We start from the raw sequence: 27928 nt of genomic DNA on the forward strand, positions 1-27928 counted from the left end.
TGAAATTGTCCAAAATGTCTTGGTATGCTGATGCCTTAAGAGTTCCCTTCACTGGAACTAAGGGGTCAAGTCCAACCCCTGAAAAACAACCCCACACCATAATCCCCCCTCCACCAAACTTTACACTTGACATAATGCAGTCAGGCAAGTACCATTCTCCTGGCAAGTGCCAAACCCAGACACGTCCATCGCATTGCCAGACAGAGAAGCGTGATTGATCACTCCAGAGAACACGTCTCCACTTCTCTAGAGCCCAGTGGCAGCGTGCTTTACACCACTGCATCCGATGCTTTGCATTGCACTTGGCTATGTAAGGTTTGGATGCAGCTGCTCGGCCATGGAAACCCATTCCATGAAGCTCTCTGCACACTGTGTGCTTCAGCATGCGCTGACCCCGCTCTGTCATTTTACGTGGCCTACCACTTCTTGGCTGAGTTGCTGCTGTCCCCAGTTGCTTCCACTTTGTTATAATGCCACTAACAGTTGACCGTGGAATATTTAGTAGCAAGGGGATTTCACGGATTAATTTATCACACAGGTGGCAATCTATCACAGTATCACGCTTAAATTCAGAGCTCAAGAGCGAACCACTCTTTCACAAATGTTTCTAGAAGCAGTCTGCACTCTGCATGCCTAGGTTCTTGATTTTATACCCCTGTGGCCATGGAGATGATTGGAACAAATGAATCCTGTGATTTGGAGGGGTGTCCCAATACCTTTGGCAATATAGTATAGCTTTAAAACATGTTTTCGTAAGACTTGTGACACGTCACTTCAGGAATGGCCAGGAGTTTGTTTAATAAGCTACTATGGTGATAATCAGGCAATACTAAAGCCAGCTACCGAAGTGTCGTCGCCAGGGAAACCAGTGTGCGCATCCACAAACGTCATCAGGAAGGCCCTCTCTTTCATCCAATCACATGCTTTGTGTGAGGTGGAGGGGGTCGTGTACAGCTCGGTGGCTCCGCTTCCGGATTTGCTTGCGGTTGCCAGGGGAGGCCTGGGCCGCGGCATAGCAACGAGAGCGGAGAGACGCCGTGTGGAGTGAGAGATCGATGCGGTGTTCACGGGGCTCCGGTAAATGACTTTGGGGTGGGCTTTGGAGCAGTGGGAGAACTGTTGGGTATGGAGAGAAAGTGCACAGTGGCAATGAATAGACCTCAAAAGAACAAAAAAAAGTGAGGAGAGGTGGGAGAAGAATGACTGGAATCCCAGAGCTAGACGGGAAGAGCTTTGGTGAAGGGACGTGAGGTCATTCGGTGCCCTAGAGGTATCTGAGGTCAGCCTTTAGTGGGGGGAAACTCATCCATTAGAATGGATATCTCATTTTTATCAGCAAGGGTTGATGTGATGACTTCATTGTTGTGTGCCTTGTTTAACGAGACTCTGTCACTAACATGAAAGTGCAATTGTCCAGCCACCCATGACGTTGAACGCTGTTCTAAAGCAGGGGTATTGTCTGCTAAAGTCTCTCCAGGAACCAGGACCTCCATGTGTCGTTCTCCTGTCCCCCCACCACACTCAGTGGTTCCTCCCGCTGACCCTTTATGTCATTACAGCTGAAGGAACCACTGAATGCAGCGGTCGACCAGGATTCTGACTCCCAGAAGTGGCTCCCTGGATCTTCTCTGTACTTAAGATCTGAAGAAGACTTCAGCCAAGGCTTTCTCACCAACAGAGCAGCATCCTACCTCCTGGGTGGCAGGAGAAGTAAGTATTCCCTTTCTTTTTTACTGGTGCTCTTTTATTAGTAATTTGAGTCCGGTGGCCTTAAAGAATACCAGTCACAAGTGGAATTCTGCAAGAGCATACATATTCAGTCTTCATTTATTATAATTGTGCAGGTATACTTCTAAAAGGTTTCTATTTGCCTCTAGGGACTGTTTTTTTTAACTTCAGTGAGAGTTATGGGGGCCAGAGGTAACCTATGGTCTGGAACATTTGTCACCCTGCTTTTTGTCCTATCACACACAGTCTCCCAGTTCATGAGCATGCTTAACAGTGCTATGTAACAGTAGATGTAATGGATTACATGTCTCTTTTATTTGATATTGTTGTACACACTCAGGTGCTGAGAGACTGTGGGAGGTCCGGTAGTTACCAAGGCAAATGGAACTCAAACTAAGGTGACAGATTAAAACAGAAATACACCCTGGTATTCTTTACAACCAAGGAAAGTGGCATCTTCACCTCTGTTTGGATTGCAGTTGCCATGGTGCTGCAACACCTGCCATTTGAGGACTTGAGAGTTCAGTTAAGAGCAGAAATCAAGACACTTTGTTTTTGGTCAAATCTTTATTTTTAAAGTTCTTTTGCAGCTAATTTAGTTTGGGAGGCATGGGGCTGGCAGAAAGGGGGACCTTCTTTATACATGGAAGGACTGCTTTAAAGAAGAACTCCAGGATTTAATAAAAATAAACCCTTGCAGTTGGGCTACCCCCACACTGCAAGGGTTAAGTGCTTGTTTTGGTCTAGGGACGAAAATAAAGAAGATATACCTGCCTGATCCTTGGTCTCCCCTGACTGCTAGACCGATCTCTGCAGCCTCTTCTCTCCTGGGCTCCAGTGGCCTAAGGATCCATGATGTCATCGTGTCTAATGTAGGTGATTAGACGTGAGGAAGCTGAGGGACATACCACAGTTGGAGCGGAGGGGGAGAGAGTTGAGTGGTCACTGCCGCAGGACAGAAAATCCAGTAAGTGTATCTTCTTTATTCTCACCCCTAGACTAAAACAAGCACTTCACCCTTGCAGTGTGGGGATAGCCCCACTGCAAGGGTTAATTTTATTAAATCCTGGAGTTCTTCTTTAACACTGAACATTTAGATTGTTGCATAAGCCCAACGGTGAGAGGTTATCTTAAAGAAAACGAAAATTTGCTTCTCTCCATGCCATTTGATACTGATGCAGTCATGCTATAGTTTTATTGTGTAGAAGCAGCCAAACCACATGAACTGTAGATTGCTTGGATTTTTAGCTTGATAGTTCCAACCTACAAAGCTGGCCATACACTATACAAGCTGATTGTACAATCTCCTTTAGATCTACCATCAACTTTGTAGTGCAAGGGCCTGCCTGATTGGATATAAATTGAATGTATTGTTTTGGTCTGTCCTCATATTACATAGTTTGGGTATAACTAAAGGAGATTGTACAGTTTTAGGCAGTCTATACACTATACAATCTCCTTTAGGTCAACCAGAACTATACAGCACAACCCATCCAGTTTGAATCCAGTGCGGTAGGCTCTCTTACTGCATAGTTTTTGGTAGATCCAAAGATTATAAAATCAGATTGCAAGTTTGCGGCTAGCTTGAGTTAGACCTTTTATGAAAACTGGCACTCTGGGATACAGCAGATGTCATTGGGATGGCACTGTCACAGGGATGGTATTGTCTGCGTAGGGAATTTTCAGCTGATTTATAAAAATTATCAAAAAAAGTTATTAAAAAACCCAAGTATGTTCGCCAGTTAGAAACCTTTTTACATGTGTGTAACAGTGACGTGCTGTGCCTTCTGTGCTGGGTGAGGCATCCCCCAGCCCGCCGAAGCTCCGCCCTATCCCACTGAAGCCCTGCCCCATCCCGCCGAAGCCCAGCCCGATAACTGGCTGTGTAAGGAGGGGAGGAGTCAGGGAGGAGCCTCCCTGTCCCTCACTTGCTCGTCACTGCTGAGACATCGAGATCGATGGTCTCAGTTTTTTTTTTTTTGTTTTTTTTTTATTGGACAGCTTGGACCAATGGCGCTTTGCCATTGGTCGAAGTTCACACCTCTAACACAGTGTAGAGGCTGTGACAGCTCTTGTCTCACCAAGTTAGATAACACAAGGAGTGGGGAAGCCCGCTGCTGTGTAACCTAACTACCTGTCAAAAGCTGGATGCAGCGCTGCCTGTAATTAACAGGCAGCGCTCCGTCCATGACAGGCTACACAGTGGGGAGGCTTTCCCTGCTGTGTAACCTGTAACAAGCCAATCTGAATGGGAAAAAAATCTGTCAGCTTCAGACTTGAAGCTGACACCTTTTTTTCTTCATAGTACAAGGTAAGGCTCTGCCTACCCTGACCACATGTCCCTGTTGTGTAAGAAATGAACATGTTCAAAAATTTAGGCATCAGCAGGAAGGACGGCTCCAGGGGTGGGTACTGGATCAGAGTAAAGCTTTGAAATCTACTGTGTCACATTTCACACAGGTGGTTCTGGTAGTTCTACAGAATAGTGGTTTACATTTTGTATTGCTATGGGAGAGGTGGGTTTGTATCACGGCTATAGTAATTGTTTAGACAGCATTGCCTTGAAGCTTTCTATATGTTCATAGACAAGCAATCAATATTTTGTACACATAGCACACATTTTAATAATAATGGCTGTAATAGATGTTTGCAGTTCAAGCGCATAACATAGCAGTGTAGTAAAACTGGAAAATCTGCCAAAGGAAAACAAAAGAATCCTGCTGCGAATTTGTATTCTGTACAGTCAGGGTGGTATTTACTATAACAGTACTAAGTCTCAAAATATACAATTTGTATACTGAATGATCCAGAACTTGGTATTGAGTGCCAAATGAACAGATCATACAGATTTGTCCATATGATTGAACGGCAAAGTATGTTAAAGATCAGCCTGTCCCTGGGTGACCAGTGTTTCTGTGTGTAGCATGATGTCACAGATCCTTTACAATATTTTCTTCCTCTGGCAGTGGTTGGATTCTGAATGCTGCAATGAGTGGCATCATGTAATGATATGGCGCCGTTCTTTACAGCATTCTTCTGTGAGTTTACAGCAGTGGGCAGTCCTTGACACCTTGAGCTCACAGCAGGTTAGTTGAATGATGCCCAGAGAAGGGCCAAAACAGCATAGTTAGATCATTGTCTGTGGGGTACAGTGCTGGAGATCAGGTGAGTATAGCAGCAGGAGCTGCATTTTATTTTCAAACATTTTAATCAAAACTGGAAATCTGCCTTTACCCCAATAGAAACCGATAGGGCTGCAACAACTAATTGATAAAATCGATAATATTCTATAATGATTAGTTGATTCCGATTAGTTGATTCAGCGCCTAAATGCTCAGCCGAACACCCCCCGTCACCACCGTTGCTGCTGCCACCACCTCAGCTCTGCTTAGCCACAACCCCCTGCCGCTGCATCCTCAACTCTGTTCAGATGCTTGTCAATCCCCCCCCCGCCACGTCCTCAACTCTCTGCAGCCTCTTGTCAACCCCCCGCTGCTGTGTCCTCAACTCTGTGCAGTACAACAGCAAAAAAAAAGCCCTTCCATGTACACCTTGCTTTAAAGCTGGATATGAGTTGATGAGTGCGTTTGCCATTTGTTTTGCTCAACTCTGTGCAGCCGCTTCTCAATCCCCCCCCGCCACGTCCGCAACTAATCAATTATGAGAATAATCGTTGGTTGCAGCTCTAGAAACAGACATCACTTTAATTATCAGCAAGCAAGTTATCGCACAAGGAATAACTGTTGTGCAAGGTGTTGGAGCCTTGTACAGGTTTGGAATGGCTTTAGCTATGTAATGCACATAAATACTTTTATTTATAGGTTGTTGCAAGCAGTACCTAGCTTGCAGTCATCCCTGAAAGAAGAGTGAAAATACGTAATCAGTATGAACATTTGTCTGTCTAGATGGATGTGTTTATCTATTGCCTCCAGTAAACCTGTCATGAGAAAAATATGGGCACAATCACGACTGCCTTATTAAAATGCTAGTTTCCTGGATGTTCAGCTGACCCTCTGCTTTCAGTACTTTGAGCTTCGAACCTAGAACATGTATCTGGATCAGAAAATACAGATGTCGTTATTTACAGCATGACATCCAGTCAACTGGCATTTTATTTTATTTTTTTGAAGGATTGGTGTACAAATGGCAGCCTCCAAGTTTATCTCTTGAAATAATTTCTTTTAAATGCAGAATCATCTGGATGACCTCAGGTGCAGCTAGAAAAAGCCCTATCTGTGTGTATAAAAATGTATTGTGTTAAAGGAGAACTATGAGGTGAGTGCTTTTCACTCACCTCATAGTTCTAGACGACCTGTGACAATGCACTGTCACAGGTCGGCTCAGTAGATCGGGAGGTGAGCGAACACATACTGGCGTTCGCTCACCTCTCGATCCTGTCACGGCTCTCTGCCGTGACAGAGAAGGGGCTGGATTCCACCCTCCCCACTCCGATCCTCCAGCGCTGACTGGTGGAACGGACGGGGGAGGGGCCGGGTACAGCTGGCTCTGCCTTTTAGATAGACAGAGCCAGCTGTCAGTCACGCAGGGATCCGCTTCAGCTGCGGCGTCTCAGTATACCGCGAGCTACAGCTCGCGGTATACTGAGCCTAGGGTGAGGGGAGGACGCTAGTTTGTGTCCTCCCGTTACCCTAAGGAGAACTATGGGGAAAAGACTTAACCCCATAGTTCTCCTTTAATGAAGTATAGTTAAAGTGACAATAAAGTCAAAAATGGTTTCCCCCCCATGCTGCTTGAAGGACTTAACCTTAAATGATGCCTCTTGATCCGATCTTCTTTCCAGTAGTTTTCAGTAGTCCCACCAGCGCTGGTGCAAGTTTTTGATCCCGCTTTGACTCCTGTCTCTTCTTGTCCCACAGAGTCTGTGCGGGTACACCCTGGTGCATTAACTTACCCTTTTGTATCTTCTCCCGGCCGAAGATCTCTGCTGTGCATGCGCCCGCCCCATGATCCTTTGCAGCTTTCTCAATTCAGAAAGACTTGTACAAAAATGATCTGGGAATAACTATGGTGAATGTTGCTCCAATCCACATAATCTGTTAGTGGCAGCCAGGTGTTGATTGCATTTGCATAATTGGAGCCAGGAGGTGTTATTAACCTGCCCAGAATGTGGTGTTAGAAAGAAGAGGAAAAAATGCCAAGAGTACCAGTGAGGGTGAAAAGCATGACAAACTGAAGAATTTGGTCATCCCATATGTAGCTGGGGTGTCTGAGAAACTCAGAAGGGTTTTTAAAAAAACATCCACCCATGTCTGCTTAAAACCCAGCAATACACTGAGGCAACAACTGGTTCACCCAAAAGACCCAACATCAAAAAACAAGATGAACAACATTGTGTGTGCAGTCCAGTGAAGTGAGGAGTGTTCAGAATTGTATGTCGGTGAAATAAAACAGCAGCTACACCAGCGTATGGCACCGCATAGAAGAGCCAAACCCTCTGGTCAGGATTCAGCAGTATACCTACATCTAAAGGAAAAAGGTCGCTCCTTTGAAGACCGTCAAGTACGCATCCTAGACAGGGAGGACTGGTTTAAAAGACGTGAAATAGGCCATTTATGTAAAATTGGAGAAGCCAAGCTTGAATTGAGTGGTGGGGGGGTGAGACATCTATTGTCTGCCACATACAATGCTGTTTTAACACCGCTCGGCAGGTTAATAACACCTCCTAGCTCCAATTATGCAAATGCGATCAACACCTGGTTGCCACTAACAGATTATGTGGATTGGAGCAACATTCACCATATTTATTCCCAGATAATTTTTGTACAAGTCTTTCTGAATTGAGAAAGTTAGTTGGATGTCCAGTGAAACGTCTTCAAGAAAAATACAGAAAGTCCAGTTGCCTTGACTTATTTTTTACAGATATACCCGGACCTGGATGAATGAGAACATTCACAGACACAGGTAAGTTTAAACCTATTTGGTAATTTTATTTTTCCCCAGTCATCGTCCAGGGCAGCATCTGAGAGATGGGATCCTCCCACCTGAAACAGGAAACACATCATCCACAATTAGAATAAAAAGGGCGGTCCCACCTAACCACCTCAGGATTTTGTGTTTCGCATCGTAACGTTTGTTATTTTACTCCAGGCCTATCATGCTAGATAGCAGGGGCCTCCTTAGGCATGCGGCTCTGACTCGCAGGACAGTGGACCTGGAGAGCCTCATGCACTCTGGTTCCCCCAGAGTCCTTACAAAAACGGTTTGCCCAGAGGTTTCCCTCCATAATTGAAGGAGATGGCAACTATCTTTGCTGGCGTGAGTGGCTCCAGATGGAGACCCCCGGAGTGTCGTGCTAGAGGAATTGACGGATGACCCATTGGGCTCTGTGGCAGCAGCAGAGCTGGGTCCCAGCAGGACACGAATACTGTGCCTTGTCGGCAAACCACACCGGCAAGCATGGGCACCAGGAGTGGGGCAGGAGCATGAGTCCAGGCGGCAAGGGTGTGCACACCGTCGGACTCTTCATCACAGGACGCTTCTCCCATTCTGGGGGTTCAAAGCCCCAGCTCCAAGGTAGGCGGGTCTACAGTTGACAAGTCCCCCCTACCTGTACCCTTCTTCCCCTGGGGACCTGCTTCGGTGGGGCAAAGGGTACTCGGCTTAATTTATGCACCTCTCAATGAGTCTCTCTCCAGGGAGGGGCAGCTTGGTCTCCGGTGGCAGGCTCTGAGCCCTTCCTGTTTTTTGGCATAAGTATAGACCTCAGAGGATTAGCCCCTGCCAGCAGAAGCCAACACACGCTAAGATGTGCTTCCTGCATTGACAAATTGTTTTTATTTCCGGGCCAAGCTTTTCTGCCAGATCTGTGTATCTCCAAGGAGGGGCATGCATGAGAGAGAGTCCGTGGTCATATCTCTCTCTCACACAGACAGGATCTGGCTCCCCAAGGACTGGGGATGGATTCTGGCATTATCCTATTTAGGACAGCCTGGCTGTTCCACCTTTTCTCGTTGAACTTTTGCTGCACTCTCCCCTCTAATGTACACCTTGTACTGGAAAGTATTACTTGCAGCGGCAGTGTCATAGAAATTCTGAGACTGCAGGGCTACACTCTGGTGGAGGTAATGCGGTGTGCTTTGTGGGGCTCAGCCATGTCCTTGTGCCTGTAGACAACGTACTGGTGACACATGCCTTAGGGTATACGGTACCCTAAGGCATGTTTTCTGCGGGGCTAAGACACAGAATGGTTTATTTTGTATTCCAATTCCCGTTTTTGCACTTGAATATTCTGAGGTATTGGGGTGGCGACTGAATCACCCTGTTTTACGGGGAGAGGCAGACAAAGGTGCAATTTACAAGCTTTGCAGATAGGCCATTTTACCTGGGGGCGAGTGCTGCACAGGTGACTGACCTTGCTGTCTGCACAGGTGGAAAACTCCAGTCAATCTAGAGCAATTACTGCCAATTGGGCTGCACGGTTATATTTTTGCCCTTATGTTGCAAGAGCCTTGTTTTCCCACTAGGGTCAATCCTTGCAAGGCTCTATGTATTTGGTATGGGTTGAGATTTTCTAAATTTTAATTTCACCTGGGTGGGGCTGCACGGTTATATTTTTCCCTTAAGCTGGCCATACACCTTACAATTATCTGCAGATTTTCTGTGGTCAGATGGAAAAGGTGCAACAGATTCCTCCATCTACACTTAAAGGAGAACTATGAGGTGAGTGCTTTTCACTCACCTCATAGTTCTAGCCGACCTATGACAATGAGACTGTCACAGGTCGGCTCAGTAGATCGGGAGGTGAGCGAACACATACCGGCGTTCGCTCACCTCTCGATCCTGTCACGGCTGAATTCCCCCCTCCTCGCTCCGATTTGCTAGCGCTGACTTGGCGGAACGGACGGGGGAGGGGGCGGGTACAGCTTGCTCTAGGCAGAGCCAGCTGTCAGTCACGCAGCTGGGCGGATCCAGACATAATTGTCGGGATCCGCTTCAGCTGCTGCGTCTCAGTATACCGCGAGCAGTATACTGCGGCGTCTCAGTATACCGCGAGCAGCAGCGAGCAGTATACTGCGGTGTCTCAGTATACCGCGAGCAGCAGCTCGCGGTATACTGCGGCGTCTCAGTATAACGCGAGCTACAGCTCGTGGTATACTGAGCCTAGGGTGACGGGAGGACGCTAGTTTGTGTCCTCCCGTTACCCTAAGGAGAACTATGGGGAAAAGCCTTAACCCCATAGTTCTCCTTTAACTGTGTGGATGGAGTAATCTCCACCTGGGCCAATCTGTTGCACCTTTTCCATCTGACCACAGAAAATCTGCAGATAATTGTAAGGTGTATGGGCACCTTTACGTTGCAAGAGCTTTGCTTTCCCACTAGGGTTAATCCTGATAAAGGCGTATGTATTGGGTATAGGTTGAGGTTCCTCATTTTTCAATTTCACCTCGGTGGGGCTGCTCCACAGTTGAATGACCTTGCTGTCTGTGCTGGTGAGACTCAACAGACGTTCTAGAGTAATTCCTGTCATTTGGGCTGCACCGTTATATTTTTTTCCTTATATTGCAAGAGCCTTGCTTTCCCATCAGGGTTTATCGGGAAAAGGCTCTATGTAATCGGTATGGGATGAGATTTTCTCATTTTCTTGTTTGCACTTGGGTGCACAGGTGAATGAGCTTGCTGTCTGCACTGGTGATAATCTCCAGACAAGCTGGGGCGATTCCTGACATTTGGGTTGAACCGTTATATTTTGCCCGTGTATAACGAAAGCATTGATTCCCTCCTAGGGTTAAACCAGATAAGGCTCTATGTATTCGGCATACGCCGAAAAGTCAAATAATTGGATATACCATAGCCTCTGTTGCAGTGATGAGAAGCAACGCATAGAGATCCTTGCACAGCATCTATACTATAGCTCAAGCCTGTGCTACCTTTGCAGAAGTAATAGGGATTTTTTTCTGCAGTTCCCTGGCTTCACTAAATTTTGTCCAGTGCATTTCAATTCACCTGGGTGGATCTGCTACACAGGTGGTTGACCATTCTAACAGCACTGCTGGACACCTCCAGACAATCTTGGAGGTCCTACTTCTTGGGCAGCACTGTTATATATATTTGGTTTTCTTTATCTCTGGAGCCTCATTTTTTTTCCCTCTATGGTTAAAACCTGATAAGACTCTAGGTATTTGGCATACGCTGATGAAACAAATAAGCAGATATGCTATAACTTCCCACCAGAATAAGACGACTAATAATGAACATTTGGTGGGGATAAAAGGCTACATACAGAGACACCATTATATAGCAGGAGCTGGTGCTGCCTTTACAGAAAGGTTAAGAGACTCTTCTATAGCTCCTTAGACTGCTCAGGTGAGGTTCACAATGGGTTTCCAAACTAGTAATGTTTACTGCCGTGCCAGAAATCCTTGCCTATCATCTTTCAGAATTACATGCGTTAAAAAAAAAAAAAAATATGTGTGTATATGTATACTTACAACTAAGACTTACTATGAATTTGTCTACACATGTGGTTGTGAAACAGGGGTTAGTTGCATCCAGGTTTTGATGTTGACTTTGGTTTGTTCCAGACACATGTCAACACAACATCTGTAAGTGCATGTGAGTCACAGTTGATGGCAGAATATTGGATGCGTATGGACGCATATGCATGTAGATGCATGCGTGCATAAGTCCAGATAGGAGCATATTTTTGGCCACCTGGCGGGCCAGATTTTTTCTCTGCACCTGGAGGCATGGAGTGCAAATGGCAAGTATGAATGTAGCTGTATGCAGCCTACCTTATGTATATGGGCACCTACTATGTAAACCTGGTTGGCTTAAGCTCACCATATGGGGGTTCCCCTGGATAGGACGTTGTTAGTGCATCCTTTTACCTGACGCATACAGTTTAAACATCTATTGGGCTGTTTATAGCACATGTTCTGTTAGGGGTCTTCAATGGGGCATAGCTTTTTTTGCAGGCTATTCCATGAATATCACTTACTGTGTCATGTATCCACCCCAAGCATGGCTTCAGGTGGTCGACTTCATGTTTTTTCATTCTGTTCGATTTCACACAGGAGAATTGTCCTTGTATCTGGGAGGATGTCAAGGTTGTATTTGCCCTGCGCGTGAATGGCTTGGGAATCTCTGCTGCATTTAGAAGGCATTTTGCATGCTCAGGCACATGCTTTAGAGAAATGTTATATGGTCGAAAATCAGAACAGTGTGTTTGCATGCCAGATTATTTTTGTGAAGCACTGGAGTCGAACACGGATGTGTGATTTAAGACTATTGTTCTGGACACACACCTGAATGCAGCAGATATGGACAAGCCATAATAAACAAGATCACGGTAGAGACAGGCTACATAATTCATTGTTCATGGTTGTGCCTGCACCTACATACTATAGGCATCGTTTAGAGATAAGTCTATTGGGTACATCGACACGGTAGTGTGTTTTTACCCCAACAGGGTCAGTATGTCGAAGTGACAACCTGCTTGTGTTTTTGCCATTCATCAGCTGCTCTATTCTGCCTATAGTATCGGAGGAGTATCAGACCTTAGGATCATAGGCCAGCCATATGACATTTGTTTATCTCACAGTTGCATCGTCTTGCTTCATGGCACTTTGCAGTACAGGTCAGGCCCAGTAATGTCTACAAAACTGCTGCACTGTTTTTTCTCTGTTGGGAAAGACAGGATGCTGAGAGTGCATGTAATGAAGGGGTAAACACCCTGTTATATTTGCCCACTTGACAAATTCCTATGTTTAACTCTTGAGATTTGAGAGCGCATTCAATGGCGCAAACAACTAAAAAATCTGGGAATGATCGAATACATTTTTTTAACGTAGGGGTTAACTGGATAGGTACAATTTTTACCCAGGGAGCCCTTGGCTTCTGAAAAGGTCAAAAGCCCTGGAATTGACAGTCTTTGATCAAAAGCCTAAGTACAGTCAGCAAGCTGTCCTAGTTGAGGCTCGAACAAACTATACAGCTTCTTTATGTCTGGATGTGAGTGTACACATATAGGTATATATTAGGGATGCACCGATACCACTTTTTTGGGTCTGAGTACGAGTACCGGTACTTTTTTTTAAGTACTCGCCGATACCAATTACCGATACTTTTTCTTAAAGGGGCAGATCACATTTTTTCCAAAGCAATACAAAATAATGATTTTAGGTCAGTTTCTTAATATTATGAAGAACTGTAACTCAAAAGACAACATGACTGTCAAAAAATAAGTTTACTTTGCTTAAATTGTCACAAAGTTGTACTCAACGAAAGTTAGTAAAATCTCAACGTGCTATTTGAAAAAAGGCCACAAGATGGCATATGGATAGGATGGAAGCAGATGGAATTGTGTAGAAAAGTGAAAAAACCTTAATTTAGCTTAAGACCTCATTCACACAACTAACAGCCGGCCCATGTTATATTAATACAGCATGGTCAAAGATAAATTAATCTTTATTTTATATAATATTGATTAAGCAATGGAAAAAACAATTATTTTATATTTATTCATGCTGTATTCACTCAGCTATGATTCCCTACTCCATTGGATAGAAGTTGGCTTCTAAATCTAACAAGGCTTTAGAATGTTTCTCCGGTACTACTTGGACTTCTGTCACTCTTTGAGGAGATCCAAGAATATTTGTGACCTGTTTCAGGGCCTGATACAGGCTGACAAACATCATAACATTGATGTTCGGTGGCTTTGGACGTGCATCGCCCTGTCATTCTCTAGAAGTGTTTATGACCAGCTTCAATAAGGGCCTTGGACTCATCAGGGGCAGAGGAGCTAGGTTTTCACCAGATAAAATCTGTAAGGAAGTCACTGAGCTGAGTTACAATCTTTGGTGTAGCACTGCAGAGTTACCCTCCATCTGTTGTGATCAGACTCTTGGTAGTAAGGTGCTCTTGCCAGTGCTCCCCCCCCCAAAAAAAGTATGCTAATTTCTAGTTTATCCTCTCAGCCTCTCAGATGCTGCCCTGGACGATGACTGGGGAAAACCTAAGTTAGGTAACTGGTAACTTTGCTTCCAGGAATCGTCCAGGGCAGCACGGATTCCCGCCCTGCTTGTTAAGTGGTGTGGTTCAACATGAATTTCATTGTTACTGTCTGGTGGTCCTTTCTGCCCTTCAGTTCTATGATATAACTGAGGTGGTTAGGTGGGACTGCTCTTTTTATTCTAATTGTGGATGGTGTGTTTCCTGTTTCAGATGGGAAGATCCCATCTCTCAGATGCTGCCCTGGACGATTTCTGGAAACAAAGTTACCAGGTACCTTACTTAGGTTTTTTTTAAATGTTTTTGCATATATCTTCTGCTTGCTAGCAGTAGATATACAGTGAGGAAAATAATTGTTTGACCCCCTGCAGATTTTGTAGGTTTGCCCACTTACAAAGAAATGAAAGGTCTATAATTTTGATCATAGGTGTATTTTAACCCCTGCGTGACTGACGACGTACAGTGTACGTCGCCAGCATCGGGGCTGTTGAAACAGACTCCCGGTGACTTTTGCCGCCGGGACTCTGTTTAAACTTGTAGAGCCGACTGTCGGCTTTACAACAGAAGCGATCCTGGCGACTTACCTGTCGCCAGATCGCTTCTGCGTCCCGAAGAAGGGGCACAGAAAATATATAATGTTGGGGGGTTTTAAGTAATTTTCAGGCCTAAAATGTGGAATATAACATGGGTACAAAAAAATGAAAAAAAGGCCTCAGTCATGAAGGGGTTAAATGATGGAAACGAATTTCAACCAAAAATCCAGAAAAAAACACATGATACAAATCATGTGTTTCCTTTTCACCAAGCTTCTTGCTGATAGTCCTGTAGCCCATTCCAGTCTTGTGCAGGTCTGCAATCTTGTCCATAACATCCTTTGACAGCCCTTTGGTCTTGCCCATGGTGGTGAGGTTTGAATGGAAGAAAGATATTCTGTGGACAGGTGTCTTATATACATAAGGAGTTGTCGTTAGGAGCACCTTCTTAAATTGACAGGACCAGTCTGTGGGAGGCAGAATTATTGTTGGTTGGTAGGGGATCAAATACTTATTTTACTCACTGAACTGCAACTCAATGTATAACATTTGTATTATGTGTTTTTTCTGCATTTTTGGTTGATATTCTGTCTATCATTTAAAATACACCTATGATAAAAATTATAGACCTTTCATTTCTTTGTACGTGGGCAAACTTACACAATCTGCAGGGGATCAAATAATTATTTGCCATGTTATATGCAAAACCACGCAAGGGTTTAATTATCCTTTAAGACAAAGGCTGTATATGATACACATATGTAGACAAAAAGAGACAGTTCTGAAGCCAAAAGGCTAAGGGCTGGAAGTCATGGAGGGCTTTTTAGGCAATTACAGGACCTTCACAGACCGTTAAAATTGTGTACAAATATCATAAGACGTTAAAAATACAAAGCATCAAAACATATATGCATGTTGGTGCTCAGCCTAAACTTGGTAAGCATAAACCTTGTATACTCATATACATACCCTGTTTCCCCAAAAATAAGATCTACCCCGAAAATAAGACCTAGTACTATTTTTGGGAATTGCTAAAATATAAGACCTACCCCGAAAATAAGACCTAGTTGTGACCATTCCCAGGGCCGGCGGTTGCATAAGGAGGAACTTGAAGAGCCGTGGGAGAGGCAGGAGAGAATCAGCAGTGCCAACGGAGACAGCGCTAGAGGAAGCAAGGCGGCACAGGAGGGAGCAAAGCCGCATAAGCCGATGCTTCCTCTATAGCGCCGGCTCCAGTCACAGGCAAAGTGATACCAAATGCACTCCGCCTGTGAGGAATCAATAGTGAAAGTGCGCTTCACTCATTCTGGCCAGCGATTGGTTAGCAAATTGCTCTTGGAAAGGTACGGCACCCCTGATCACCATATTTTTGTACATGAATACATGTAGACTGTTGTACATGAATAAGCGTGGATTGTTGTACATTAAAAAAAATAAGGCCTACCCCGAAAATAAGACCTAGTGTGTTTTTTTGAGCCAAAAAAAATATAAGACAGTGTCTTATTTTCGGGGAAACACGGTAGATGATGGCAAGTTATGGTCAGTGAGTACTTAGTTGGAATCAATGGACGGTTACTGTTGTGGAAAATCCTCTATGCGTTTCGCCACAACCGTGGCTTCATCAGGAGGAACATGTTCCAATGACTATAAGGTAAAAAAGCACCATTAGAAAAATCATAATTCCATTACAACAACATGGTGATTTGGTGTATAAAAGTACCATATCTTACTGTGGGTGATTGTAACCATATATGAACATAGCAGCCATTCTCCCATTGGAGTGAGCAAAACAGGACTGCAGAGGCTTCAATAGTCACGACCTTGGTTCCCTCTAGGGGGCGCAGGAGAATACTGAGCAGCGAGGAGAGGACTGCAATAGAGATAATGTCTAAACACAATAGCAGAATATTAAAAATACTATTTAAAAAAAATGGGGGGGGGGGGGGGACAGGCAATCAGAAAACAACAATAAACCTCAAAACAAATTTACAGATTTACTGGCCGGATAACTAGGTGAATCTTAAAGGGCCCCCTTTTAAGATTCACATGGGGGGGGGGAGAAACAACTCATGCAATCAACCACATTTAAAGCAGAAATTCATCCTCCTATCCTTTATAGCCAAGGAAGGTTCCATCTTGGCCTCGATTTAGCTAGGTTGCTATGGTGCTGCACATGTGTTCAGCTATGACACCAGCCATTTGAGGGCTTGAAAGTTCAGTTGGGAGCTTAAATAAACACACTGGAAACCTTGACAGTTGTTGCCAGAGACATCCCTTTAAGACCCCATTCACACTGAGCGACATGCAAATCGCGCGACTTTGAGCGACATCTTCCTATTGGGCTGTATGCAATCAGGAGCAATATCGCTCAAAATTGCTCTAAAAAAGGGTCATGTAGAAGCGACAAGCTACCAGCGACGAGCTACAAGCGATATTGAGCGATATTGAGCGACGAGATGTGAACAGCTACATTGAAATGTATTGGTGAAGCTACATAGAGCGATATAGTGCGGAAATATGAGCGATATCGCTACAAAAATCGCGCGATAAATCGCTCAATGTGAACGGGGCCTCAAGTAACTGTTTTGGTAGACAGTTAAATGGGTGGGTCTAGTTCCGCTTTCAGGATTGATAAGCTGAAATATATTACATTTTGCTTTTGCGCTTAGATTTTCTTTAACCCCTTCATGACTGAGGCCTTTTTTTCATTTTTTGTACCCATGTTATATTCCACATTTTAGGCCTGAAAATTACTAATCTGTGTGTCTGGCTTTTATGTGACCAAAGGTGTTAAAGGAGAACTATGAGGTGAGTGATTTTCACTCGTAGTCATAGTTCTAGCCGACCTGTGACAATGAGACTGTCACAGGTCGGCTCAGTAGATCGGGAAGTGAGCGAGCACATACCGGCGTTCGCTCACTTCTCGATCCTGTCACGGCTCTCTGCCGTGACGGGAGGGACTTGATTCCCCCCTCCCCGCTCCGATCCTCTAGCGCTGACTGGCAGAACGGACGGGGGAGGGGGTGGGTACAGCTTGCTCTGCCCCTAGATAGGCAGAGCCACGAAGCTGTGCGGATCCACACATAATTGTCGGGATCCGTTTCAGCTGCGGCGTCTCAGTATACTGAGCTTGGGGTGACGGGAGGACGCTGGTTTGTGTCCTCCCGTTACCCTTAGGAGAACTATGGGGAAAAGCCCTAACCCCATAGTTCTTGAACAACAGATAGGTTTGTATACTTTGTTAAGAACTTTTGTGTTTTTCCTTCTTCATCCTAAGTGGAGCTTGTTTTAGCAATCACAATTTGTATTTCATTTTCTGCTTTATTACTTAAAATTAACCTGTAAGCTATTTAAACATGTGAAGTCCAGCTTCAATTAGAAGTCTCACCTGTATTTGTTTTTTTTTTTTACAGCTCAGTCACCTAACTCCCACAGTATACACTGATCAGCCTTAACATTATGACCAACTTCCTAATATTGAGCTGGTCCCTTTTTTGCTGACAAAACAGCCCTGACCCAATGAGGCATGTACTCCACTAGACCTCTGAAGGTATGTTGTGGTATCTGGCCATTTGTAGCAGATCCTTTAATTCATGTAAGTTGCGAGGTGGGGCCTCCATGGATCAGACTTGTTTTTCCAGCATATCCCCCAGATTGGAGCTCCTGATGGATTCTGAATTCTGATGGACTGCGATCTGGAGAATTTGGAGACCAAGTCAACACCTTGAACTTGTTTTTCTCAAACCATTTTGAACCATTTTTGCAGTGTTGCAGAGTGCATTATCATGCTGAAAAGAGGCCACTGTCATCAGGGAAAACTGTTTCCATGAAGGGGTATGCTTAGGTAGGTGGTACATGTTAAAGTAACATCCACATGAATGGCAGGACCCCAAGGTTTCCCAGAAGAATATTGCCCAGAGCATCACACTGCCTCTGCTGGTTTGCCTTCTTTCCATAGTGCATACTGGTGCCATCTCTTCCCCAGGTAAGTGACACACACGCACCTGGCCATTAGGGCTGCACCTAACGATTATTTTCATAATCGATTAGTTACCCAATTATTACCTTAGATTAATCGATTAATCAGATACAATAAAAAAAAAGTAATTTATTTAAAATAAAATATATAAATGCAGTGTTACAGACATAAAGTGGAACGCAGGGCATTGCAGTACTGCGCGTTCCAGTGTGGGCGATCACACTGTGGACTGGAGGTACATTTGGGATCCATTGAAATAAATGGCACTGCAATGCACCTCCTGCAGTAATTTTTGTCAGGCCGAAAATGACTTTTCCCATTTTGTGTGTTTTTTTTTTTTTAATAATTGTACGTATTATATTAGACATTTTAATTAGTTTCATGGATTTAAAATAGTGTAGATTGTAAAACTCTAAGCCAATATAATAAAATAACCAAACTTTTATTTAAAATAACACACCAAAAATTTTTTTTTTTACATTTTAGTTTATTGAAATTTTTTGAAAACATTTTTGTTTTTACTTTATTGCTGATTGGCAGTGGGCGGGGTGCTATAGCCAGTCTGCTATTGGCTATTGCAATTTTTAAAAATCCAATAGAAGGCTGGGTATGGCTCCCAGCCTCTAGATGCCGAAGAGGAACGGGGGGCAGGGGTGGGATGGGGCGGGGTCAAAGAGAAATGGGGCGTGTCTTAGGAGGAACAGGACGGGCCAGTGGAGACACGAGGTGGCAGCGGAGGAATGGGGCGGCAGAGAAGGTATGAGGAGGAGCAGCGGGGGAATGCAGAGTCACCACAGTCTCTTTTCCCCGCTGTTGCCGGCCGCAGTGGTCTGTGTCCTCGCTGCCGATACAGGTGAGGATTGATAAGGACACAGACCGCTGCAGCCAGCCCGAGCGGGGAGGAGAACGGAGGAGCAGAGCGTCGGCAACAACTGATCTTAAAGCAACTAATTGATGATGAGAATCGTTGCCAACGATTCTCATTATCGATTATAATCGATTCGTTGTTGCAGCCCTTCTGGCCATCCACATGATGTAAAAGAAAACGTGATTCATCAGGCCAGGCCACCTTCTTCCATTACTCTGTGGTCCAGTTCTGATGTTCACCTGCCCATTGTGGGCGCTTGTCACAGTGGACACGGGTCAACATGGGCATCCTGACCGGTCTGCGTCTACAAAGCCCCATATGCAACAAACTGTAATGCACTGTGTGTTAAGGCACCTTTCTATTGGAACCAGCATTATCTTTTTCAGCAATTTGAGCTACAGTAGCTCTTCCCATTAATCAGACTACACCTGCCGGCCTTCACTCCCCATGTACAATGAGCCTTGGCCACCCATGACCCAGTTGCCGGTTCACTGGTTTTCCTTCCTTGGTCCACTTTTGGTAGTTTCTGACCACTGCAAACCGGGAACATCCCACAAGAGCTGCAGTTTTGGAGTTGCTCTGAACCAGTTGTCTAGCCATCACAATTTGGCCTTGTCAAAGTCACTCAAATCCTTACGCTTGCCCATTTTTACTGCTTCCAACACCAACTTCAGGGACAAGATGTTCACTTGATGCCTAATATATCCCACCCACTTCCAAGTGCCATTATAACGATGTAACGCCTGTTTTGGTTCGGGGGGTTGTGGATCACAACAGCGGAGGCAGAAATCCCTGGCGGAGAGTTAGGGATTCAAGCATCACAGCCACACGTAAAGTATGATCAGGTTCAGGTAGGGTTATTACTAGGGATATACCGATACAAGCATCGGTATCGGCGGCGATACCGAGTATTTGCATGAGTACTCGTGCAAATACTCCGATACAAAAAACGAGTACCTGTGCCGCGTCCGCCATCTTCAGGGACCCGAAACCGCCGCACACATGACCTCCATCGCGTCTTCAATTTAACAAGATGGCCGCGAACTCCTCCAAGTCCTCAGTCATCTGCTCCATTCTGACCTCTTCACAGCAAGTATGCAAGGCAATCTGTAAGGAGTTACCAGAGGGAGTCCCAACCAGTATACACTCTGACACAGTGGAGGTACTTGCGATTTGGAGTGAGTGACAGGAGCTGGGGGTCCTTTAGAATCCGGTCCAGAGACATGAGGGTTCAAGGCTGGCAGCAGCGTATGGTGGTGGTACAGGGTCCCAGGAGACAGCAGGCGTTCTGGCTTCAATAGTGGAACGCCATGCTGTCTCGGCTGGGAGTCTAAATAGGGCGAGGAAGTGGAGGAGGAGCCGCCGCCCGGAACGGCGCTCCGAGGTGGAACGCAGCCGGCATCCGAAACCGGAGGTGGCAATGCGTGCGCTCCACCGTGGAACGCATGAGGGCGGACCTGAGAACCGACGGAACCCTAAGGGGTTCTCGATCCCCTGCTGGAGGATGACGGCGGTTGCCGTTACAAACAAGATAATCAATGTTATTCACCTCCAAAGTTGAATCCTTTGTAGGAAAAAGATGTTAGAATCAAAAGGGGAACACAGAAGAGGAGGTAATAGTGGTATCCCTTATTTAAAAAAAAAAAGTAATTGGTTTCATGAAAATAATCATTCAGTGGTTAACACAAACTATATTTTTTAATTAAAAAAAAATTACAGAAAGGTAATTTATTTTTAAAAATACCTTTTTCGTTTTATTAAGTAGTGAGCAATATTTTTTTTTTTATATCTGCCAGTAAAAATGTTACATTGTCTTACTTGGAACTATGGCCGCAATTAGTTTACAGACAGATATCCCCATCCACTGCACAAGAACAGTGTAATGATTAATCTGTATCTGTAGAACAGTAGCAGGTAAGGATCCGCAGAGCTCACTAATATCTTTGCAGCATGTACATGACCTATTAGCTGACCTGAAGTGGGTGTTTCTCCAATCATCTTCCAGGCCAGCAACCTGAGAGATGATTGGCTCCTCCTACTACAGGAAACACAATTTAAAAAAATGGTTAAATGCGCTCCCACCCCCTCATTCCTCAGTTTTTTTGTGTTTCCTACCTCCAGGATCACTGCGTCACGTTTATTATTTTCCTTGGTCCGGTCGGCCTTGAGGTCACTGGCCCCCCCTCTGTGCGGCTCTGCCACTGGTCCTCCTATTGCCGGTTGCCTTGCTGCGGTTGCAGAGGGGTTTCCCCTTCTGTTCCAGGCGGTCCTTCCTCTATTGTTAGCCAGGCTGGAAGGAGCCTGAAGCCCAAGGCTGAAGTGCCCCGTCTGTGTGTGGTCCAGGGCTTCTGTGCGGTAGGGCGGTCCGCGCGTGGTGGTGCAGCGCACGGCAGCGTGCCGTGCGTTCCAAGGGCTCGTTTTAAGGGATGTGACGTCACGTCACAAACCTTTTTTCTCACAAGATTGCCCAAAGAAAGGGGCAGCTCACGCGTTAAGCGATTGTGTTCAGACTCTATCCTCACAGTATGTGGTAGTCCCAGTCCCCGCGGGGCAGGAGTTTCTGGGGTTCTATTCCCATGTGTTTCTGGTGCAAATTCAGGATGATCTTAAATCTGAATAAAATGAATCCATATCTGATTTTCAAACATTTCGAAATGGAGAGCATTTACTCGGTACGTCGCAAACTCGGGAATCGGTTCTTATGAGCACCCTGGATTTGAGAGATGCTTACCTGCATATACCCATTTGTATAGAGCATCAACAATTTCTGCGTTTCGCGATCAAGACAGATGTAGGAATAGCTCACTGGCAATTTCGGGCACTCCCCTTTGGGCTTTCGGTGGCTCCCAGAATATTTACGAAGATTCTAGCAGAGCCTCCAAGGCATTTGCCTGATTCCGTATCTGGAAGATCTACTTATTTATGGCCGGTCAGAGACTGAAGTCTTGTCAAGCCTGCAGACAGTCAAAGACTTACTGGAACATCTCGGCTGGATTGTAAATATGAAAAAATCTTTCCTGACCCTGGCCCAGTCGGTAGTCTTCCTGGGCTACAGAGTGTGTTCGGTGGCAGAGGAAAAAATCCTCAAGCTTGTGATGTCTCGGGCCGCCCGGTCCTTCATCTCTCTGACTTTGAATGAGATAATGCAACTGTTGGGAGTTATGACCTCCGCAATTCCGGCTCTCAACTGGGCTCAGTTCCATTCCAGATGTCTTCAAATGTTCCTCCTGTCCTGGTGGGACAGGAGGAGAGACTCCTTGGAGCAGAATGTTTGTCTTCCAGAGGAGGTTCGGGAGTCCCTCTCCTGGTGGATGTCCCGGGAATGGCTGATGCAGGGCAGACTGGGGTCAGACAGACCCTGTTCATGACACAACAGATGCAAGTTCTTGGGGTTGGGGGGCACATACGTTAAGGATGTATGCTCAGGATCCCTGTCCTCAAAACCTGGTAACAGCTTCCTCAAACTTGAGGGAATTGACAGCAGTGAAGGAAGCGCTTCTAGCCTTCCAGGAAAGTCTGGTGGGGAAGGAAGTGAAGGTGTTTTCGGACAATTCCACCATGGAGGCTTACTTAAATCACCAAGGGGGAACCCGATCCCCGGCACTTTTGCACGGAGTAGAAGAGATCTTTCTCTGGGCAGAGTCTCTGGTTTCAATTTCGGCGGTCCACATAAGGGGAGTTTGCAACGAGACTGCAGATTTTCTGAGCCGCAGGCGCATACACCAGAATGAGTGTGAACTTCACCAGGATGTGTTTGGGCAAATTGTAGACCTGTGGGGACAGACGGAAGTGGACCTGTTCGCGAACAGTCTCAACAGAAAAACACCTGCTTTTTATTCCCTAGGCAGAGAGGAGGAGTCCAGGGGTGTGGATGCGCTGGCTCAGGACTGGAAATTCAGTCTGGGGTACGCTTTTCCTCCTCTGGTTCTTCTGCCTCGTATACTCCAAAAGTTGAGCAGATCACCTTGTACCCTAGTTCTGATAGCTCTCTGGTGGCCCAGGAGAACGTGGTTCTTGGAGCTACAAGTTTGGTCTATCCTCCCTCCTTGGGGGTTGCCTTTGCGGAGGGATCTGCTGTCTCAGGGGCCGGTCGTCCATCCGAACCCGGATTTCTTTCGGTTGACGGCCTGGCTTTTGAGAGGTGGCTTACTGCAAGTAAGGGCTGTTCTGATAAAGTCATTGATACCCTTCTTTCTAGCAGAAAGACTGTTACAAGAAAAATGTATAGTAAGGTCTGGACGGTCTTTTCCTGATGGTCCTGTCATCTTGGATTTTTTACAGGAAGGCCTGGACAAAAAGTTGGCGGTCAGACAGTTGAAAGTCCAGCTTTCGGCTCTGTCTGTTTTTTTGCAGTTTAAATTGTTAGAAGATCCATTGATTAAGCGGTTTATTTTAGCTGCGAAGCGTCATTGCCCGCTGAAAAATAAATTGTTTCCTCCATGGGATTTGTCTTTGGTGTTGGGTGGCCTCTCTAAACCCCTGTTTGAGCCGATAAAGGATATCTCTATGAAGTGGTTGTCACTAAAGATGGTATTTGTGTTAGCCATCATTTCGGCTAGGAGAATTGGGGATCTGCAGGCGATTTCTACCAAAGATCCTTATTTGGTCATACTGCCGGATGGAGTTATTCTGAGGCCTGATCCTTTATACCTGCCGAAGGTATCTTCCCAGTATCATAGGTCTCAGGAGATTATTCTCCCTCTTTCTGTGATAATCCTAAAGATCCTAGAGAAGAAGCTTTTAATTCCCTAGAAGTCAGGAGGTGCTTGATCAACTATCTAGAGAAGTCTAGATCTTTTAGAAGGTCCAGCCATTTTTTTTGTTCTCTATTCAGGGGCCAGAAAGGGTTTACAGGCCTCAAAAGCCACCTTGGCCAGATGGATTAGAGAGGTAATAGCATGTATTTATCGTTCAGAGGGTCAGGAAGTTCCTTCCTCTATTAAAGCTCATTCTACTAGAGCGTTGGCCACATCTTGGGCAGAAAAGGCTGGGGCATCGGTGAACCAGATGTGCAAGGCAGCCGTCTGGTCACGACAAGATGCCTTCATGAGGCATTACCGTGTTCCAAGTATTGTTGCAGCAGGCCCTCACTTTCGGTCCAATGGTGCTTCAAGCAGTTGTCCCGCCCTGAAAAGGTAGGCTTGCATGATGTATGCTTGCTTATCCTCTCAGGTTGCTGGCCTGGAAGATGTTTGGAGAAATGTTCTGTTATAAACATACCGATAACGGGATTTCTAGGAGTCTTCGAGGACAGCAAGCCTACTTCCCACCCTGAATTTGGTTTGTGCATCTATGTTTTTAGTGGGTGTGTGATTGTTTTCCCTTGTGTACTGGTGGAGGTAGTATACTTTTATCTCAACTGAGGAACGAGGGGGTGGGAGCGTATTTTCAACCATTTTTTAAAATTGTGTTTCCTGTAGTAGGAGGAGCCAATCATCTCTCAGGTTGCTGTCCTGGAAAACTCATAGAACTCCCGTTATCGGTAAGTTTATAACAGAATTTTTTTTTCCCCTAAGTAAACCTGTGCTAAGAAAAAATATGTGGGCAGTCACTGTTGATGCCCTTCTGAAGTGGTAGCTGACTTGCTGCTGTACTAACCAAATGGCTTCTGTGACAATACAGCACCCAAATTCAACTGAATTTGTTGAAGACTTCTGGCTTAGCCAATCAATTTGGTCATTTTCTTTAAAGGCAAAGAAGCCACTTCCATTTGAATAAACATTCTGCATATAGGAACCTTTTAGCTATTATTATTATTATACAGGATCTATATAATAGATCACAATGCACAGCGCTTTACAGTATAGGGCAGACATTACAATCACAATGCAAATCAAGACAAGATGGTAAGGAGGGCCCTGCCCGTGAGGGCTTACAATCTAAAAGGCAATTAGGAAATACTTAATGCTACAAGATCTTTGTCTTTCCTGAACTTTGGCACTCCCATAACCTGTATGTATAATGCCCAGTATGTTTGTCGCTGTTCTCTGATTATGTGACTATTACCTTGGTGGGTTTTGCAGCCAGCATTTTTCTTAAAGCGAACCTTTTACACTCAAAAATCTAATTCTACCAATGCATGCCTCTATGTATGATGATTAATATTTAACATAGACATGTCAGGTGTAAAATGCTGTGATTTTGAAATACTTACATTTGCAGAGCATTCGCTTCCTGCTTTGAAAGGGCAAAATGACTTCAGTTTGCCAAAGCAATGCACACTGGGATTGCCTTGTCATCAGCAGAGCATTGCTGTGAAATCTGAGGAGATCTCAGGGAAAGGCATTTTCCTCCCCTGAGGGGATGTGCATATTCATGTGTCCTAGTCACATGTGCGAGAAATCCAGGAAGTTAAAGGAGAGCTATTAATCTGCCCTTAGTAAACATTGCCACTGTCAGAAGACTGGGGAAGAAAAGATTAATAAGGTATGCACAGAGTACAAAGCCTGCAGTAATCTTGAAGTTTGTGTTTGTAGATTGTCATTACTAAACATCAATAAAGGTGTGTTAGTTGTTATTTTAAATATATGGGTAAAGGTCCACTTTAAGTGAAATTAAATATAATTTGATTTTAGTTTTGTCTTTTAATGTGTGGTGATTCATATGGAAAACTAATGAGCTGTCATATCAATTGTAAGGCCCTTTTTTCATTACCTTGTAGATGCAATCCTATCTGCCGTTGCCCTGGTGATACAAAGAGGAGTTGTGCTCTTTAATGTTTAGCCTGCCATTGTTTGCAAGTAAAAATACATTTAAACGGCACAATGGTGGCCCTGAAGTTTATACATTGAGCAGTGGGCATCTAAAACCTTTGATTCCCTTTGTTCTGTTTGTGCATTCAGGACTTGCAGCAATGTTTGATATCAAGATCAGTGCACCTTTCATGGTTAAATGTAGGTGAAAGAAACTGAGACACTCTCTGTTTATCTTGCAATATGTTGAACATTTTGTGCCTCTTTAGGAAACTAAGCACATACCTTATCACTGATGGTTCTTTATAGTATCCTCCTATGTACTGTATGTTCTGTTTTGTACAACTTAAAGGTATACAGTGAGTGCTGCAGCATAAAGAAAAACAGGAATGGCAGATCCTGGAGAGAGCAAGAAGGATGAGGCGGACTACAAGAGGATGCACAGCTTTCCTTTAATACGGGTAATGCAAATTATTCAATAACTGTGTTGTGCCTGTGTTCACAGTTCATGAGCGCTGCAAAATAATTGTGAAAATTTGTAGAACTTTTCTGCAGAAAATTGTTGTCGCTCATAATATCCTGTCCTTGATGTACGTTGTTCAAGGCATTTACAGTCTTGTCGTATACTTTTTTTTTTTTTTTCAATTCTGGGAGTCAAAATAAAAATCAGAGCCATCTGATTGAGGGGAAAACCACATTGGAAATTTTAGTTTTAACCTTTGGGGATTCATCCCATGGTAACTTTCTGGAAATCCTACAAAAGCCAGGGAATGCTCTAGGCACAGATTTAATTGCATTCAGTCTAAAAGAACCTTTAGGCCAGGGGTGCCCATTAGGTCGATCACGATCTACCAGTCGATTGCAAAGCGAACACTGGTAGATCGAGATCGGCTCACTTACCTGAGCTCCCTCCCGCAGTACTCGTGCGGGTGAATGTGTCAAATGATGCAGACGGGAAGGGGCGGGACACCTCTCCCAGTTCGGCAACACGAGCACCGCGGGAGGACAGGACACCGCACCTGAGAGGAAACCCGGGAAGCTGCTTCAGTGCAGGTAAGGAAAGACAGCCACGAGAAACAACAAACAGAGAGAGAGGAGAGAGACAGCAGAGAGAGGAGAGAGACAGCAGAGAGAGGAGAGGGACAGCAGAGAGAGAGAAGAGAGACGGCAGAGAGAGAGAAGAGAGACGGCAGAGAAAGAGAGGAGCGAGGCAGCAGAGAGAGAGGAGCGAGGCAGCAGAGAGAGAGGAGCGAGGCAGCAGAGAGAGAGAGGAGCAAGGCAGCAGAGAGAGAGGAGCGAGGCAGCAGAGAGACAGCAGAGAAAGAGGAGAGACAGCAGAGAGGGAGGGCTGATTCACACCACAAAGTCTACGTTCTGAGTGTTCAGCCTCTGGAACGCAAGCCGGCCGCCTCCCTGCAGGAGGGGGTGTGGCAGTGCATTTGAGTCAATGGCACTGCAGCCACACCCCCACTGGCAGTATGATTGCCCTCACCCAGAACGCAGGCACATTAGTGCCTGCATTCCGGTCCAGTGCGATCTGCAAAAATAGTGCATGCATCATTTTTGCAGATCGCGCTGGAATGCAGGCACTAATGCGCCTGCATTCCAGGTGCGGGCGATCGCACTATGGGGGCATAGCTGCGGTGCCATTGACTTCAATGCACTGCCACGCCCCCTCCTACCCCTGAATGCAGGGAGCTGGCCGGCTTGCGTTCCAGAGGCTGAATGCTCTGAAACGCAGACTTTGTGGTGTGAACTGGCCCAGAGAGAGACGGCAGAGAGGGAGGCAATAGTTCCAGTAACGATTTTAATGTGCTTGTTTTCTAAATAAAGGTGTTTTTTTCGCTGGTAGATCTCGCTGAGATCTTCATTTGAAAATTAGATCTCCAGATGAAAAATTGTGGGCACCCCTGCTTTAGGCTGACGTGTATCAAAGAGTTATAGTTAAACATTAACCCCAGCCTATTTATTTTTGTGAAACTTTTGTTGTCAGGTTATTATTGTAGATTATTTCTATCTGTGACCCTACCGGGGATTATTCCTCACTTCCGCTCCCTGTGTTGCCGTTACAAGAAATGGAGGATGCCATTGTCACCAATATAGAAAGGCACTGAAAGAGCATGAACTCTTGCACTATAATTGTGCAACATAAAGAAAA

The 27928-nt window shown here is 45.1% G+C and overlaps 1 protein-coding gene across 1 annotated transcript in view; it reads left to right on the forward strand.

Annotated features, from left to right (window-relative positions):
* The first annotated feature begins 942 nt into the window (after positions 1 to 942).
* DNAL4 (dynein axonemal light chain 4) overlaps positions 943 to 27928 on the forward strand; it is a 36640-nt gene continuing 9654 nt past the window's right edge. Inside the window, exons 1-2 of the mRNA XM_018566326.1 lie at positions 943 to 1077; positions 26123 to 26231. Coding sequence (XP_018421828.1) covers positions 26160 to 26231 — 72 coding nt within the window. The 5' untranslated portion in view covers positions 943 to 1077; positions 26123 to 26159. The remainder of the gene's footprint in view (positions 1078 to 26122; positions 26232 to 27928) is intronic.

The sequence above is a fragment of the Nanorana parkeri genome, unplaced genomic scaffold (genome assembly GCF_000935625.1).
Source record: "Nanorana parkeri isolate BGI_ZX_2015 unplaced genomic scaffold, ASM93562v1 scaffold938, whole genome shotgun sequence".
Classification (NCBI taxonomy): Eukaryota; Metazoa; Chordata; class Amphibia; order Anura; family Dicroglossidae; genus Nanorana; species Nanorana parkeri.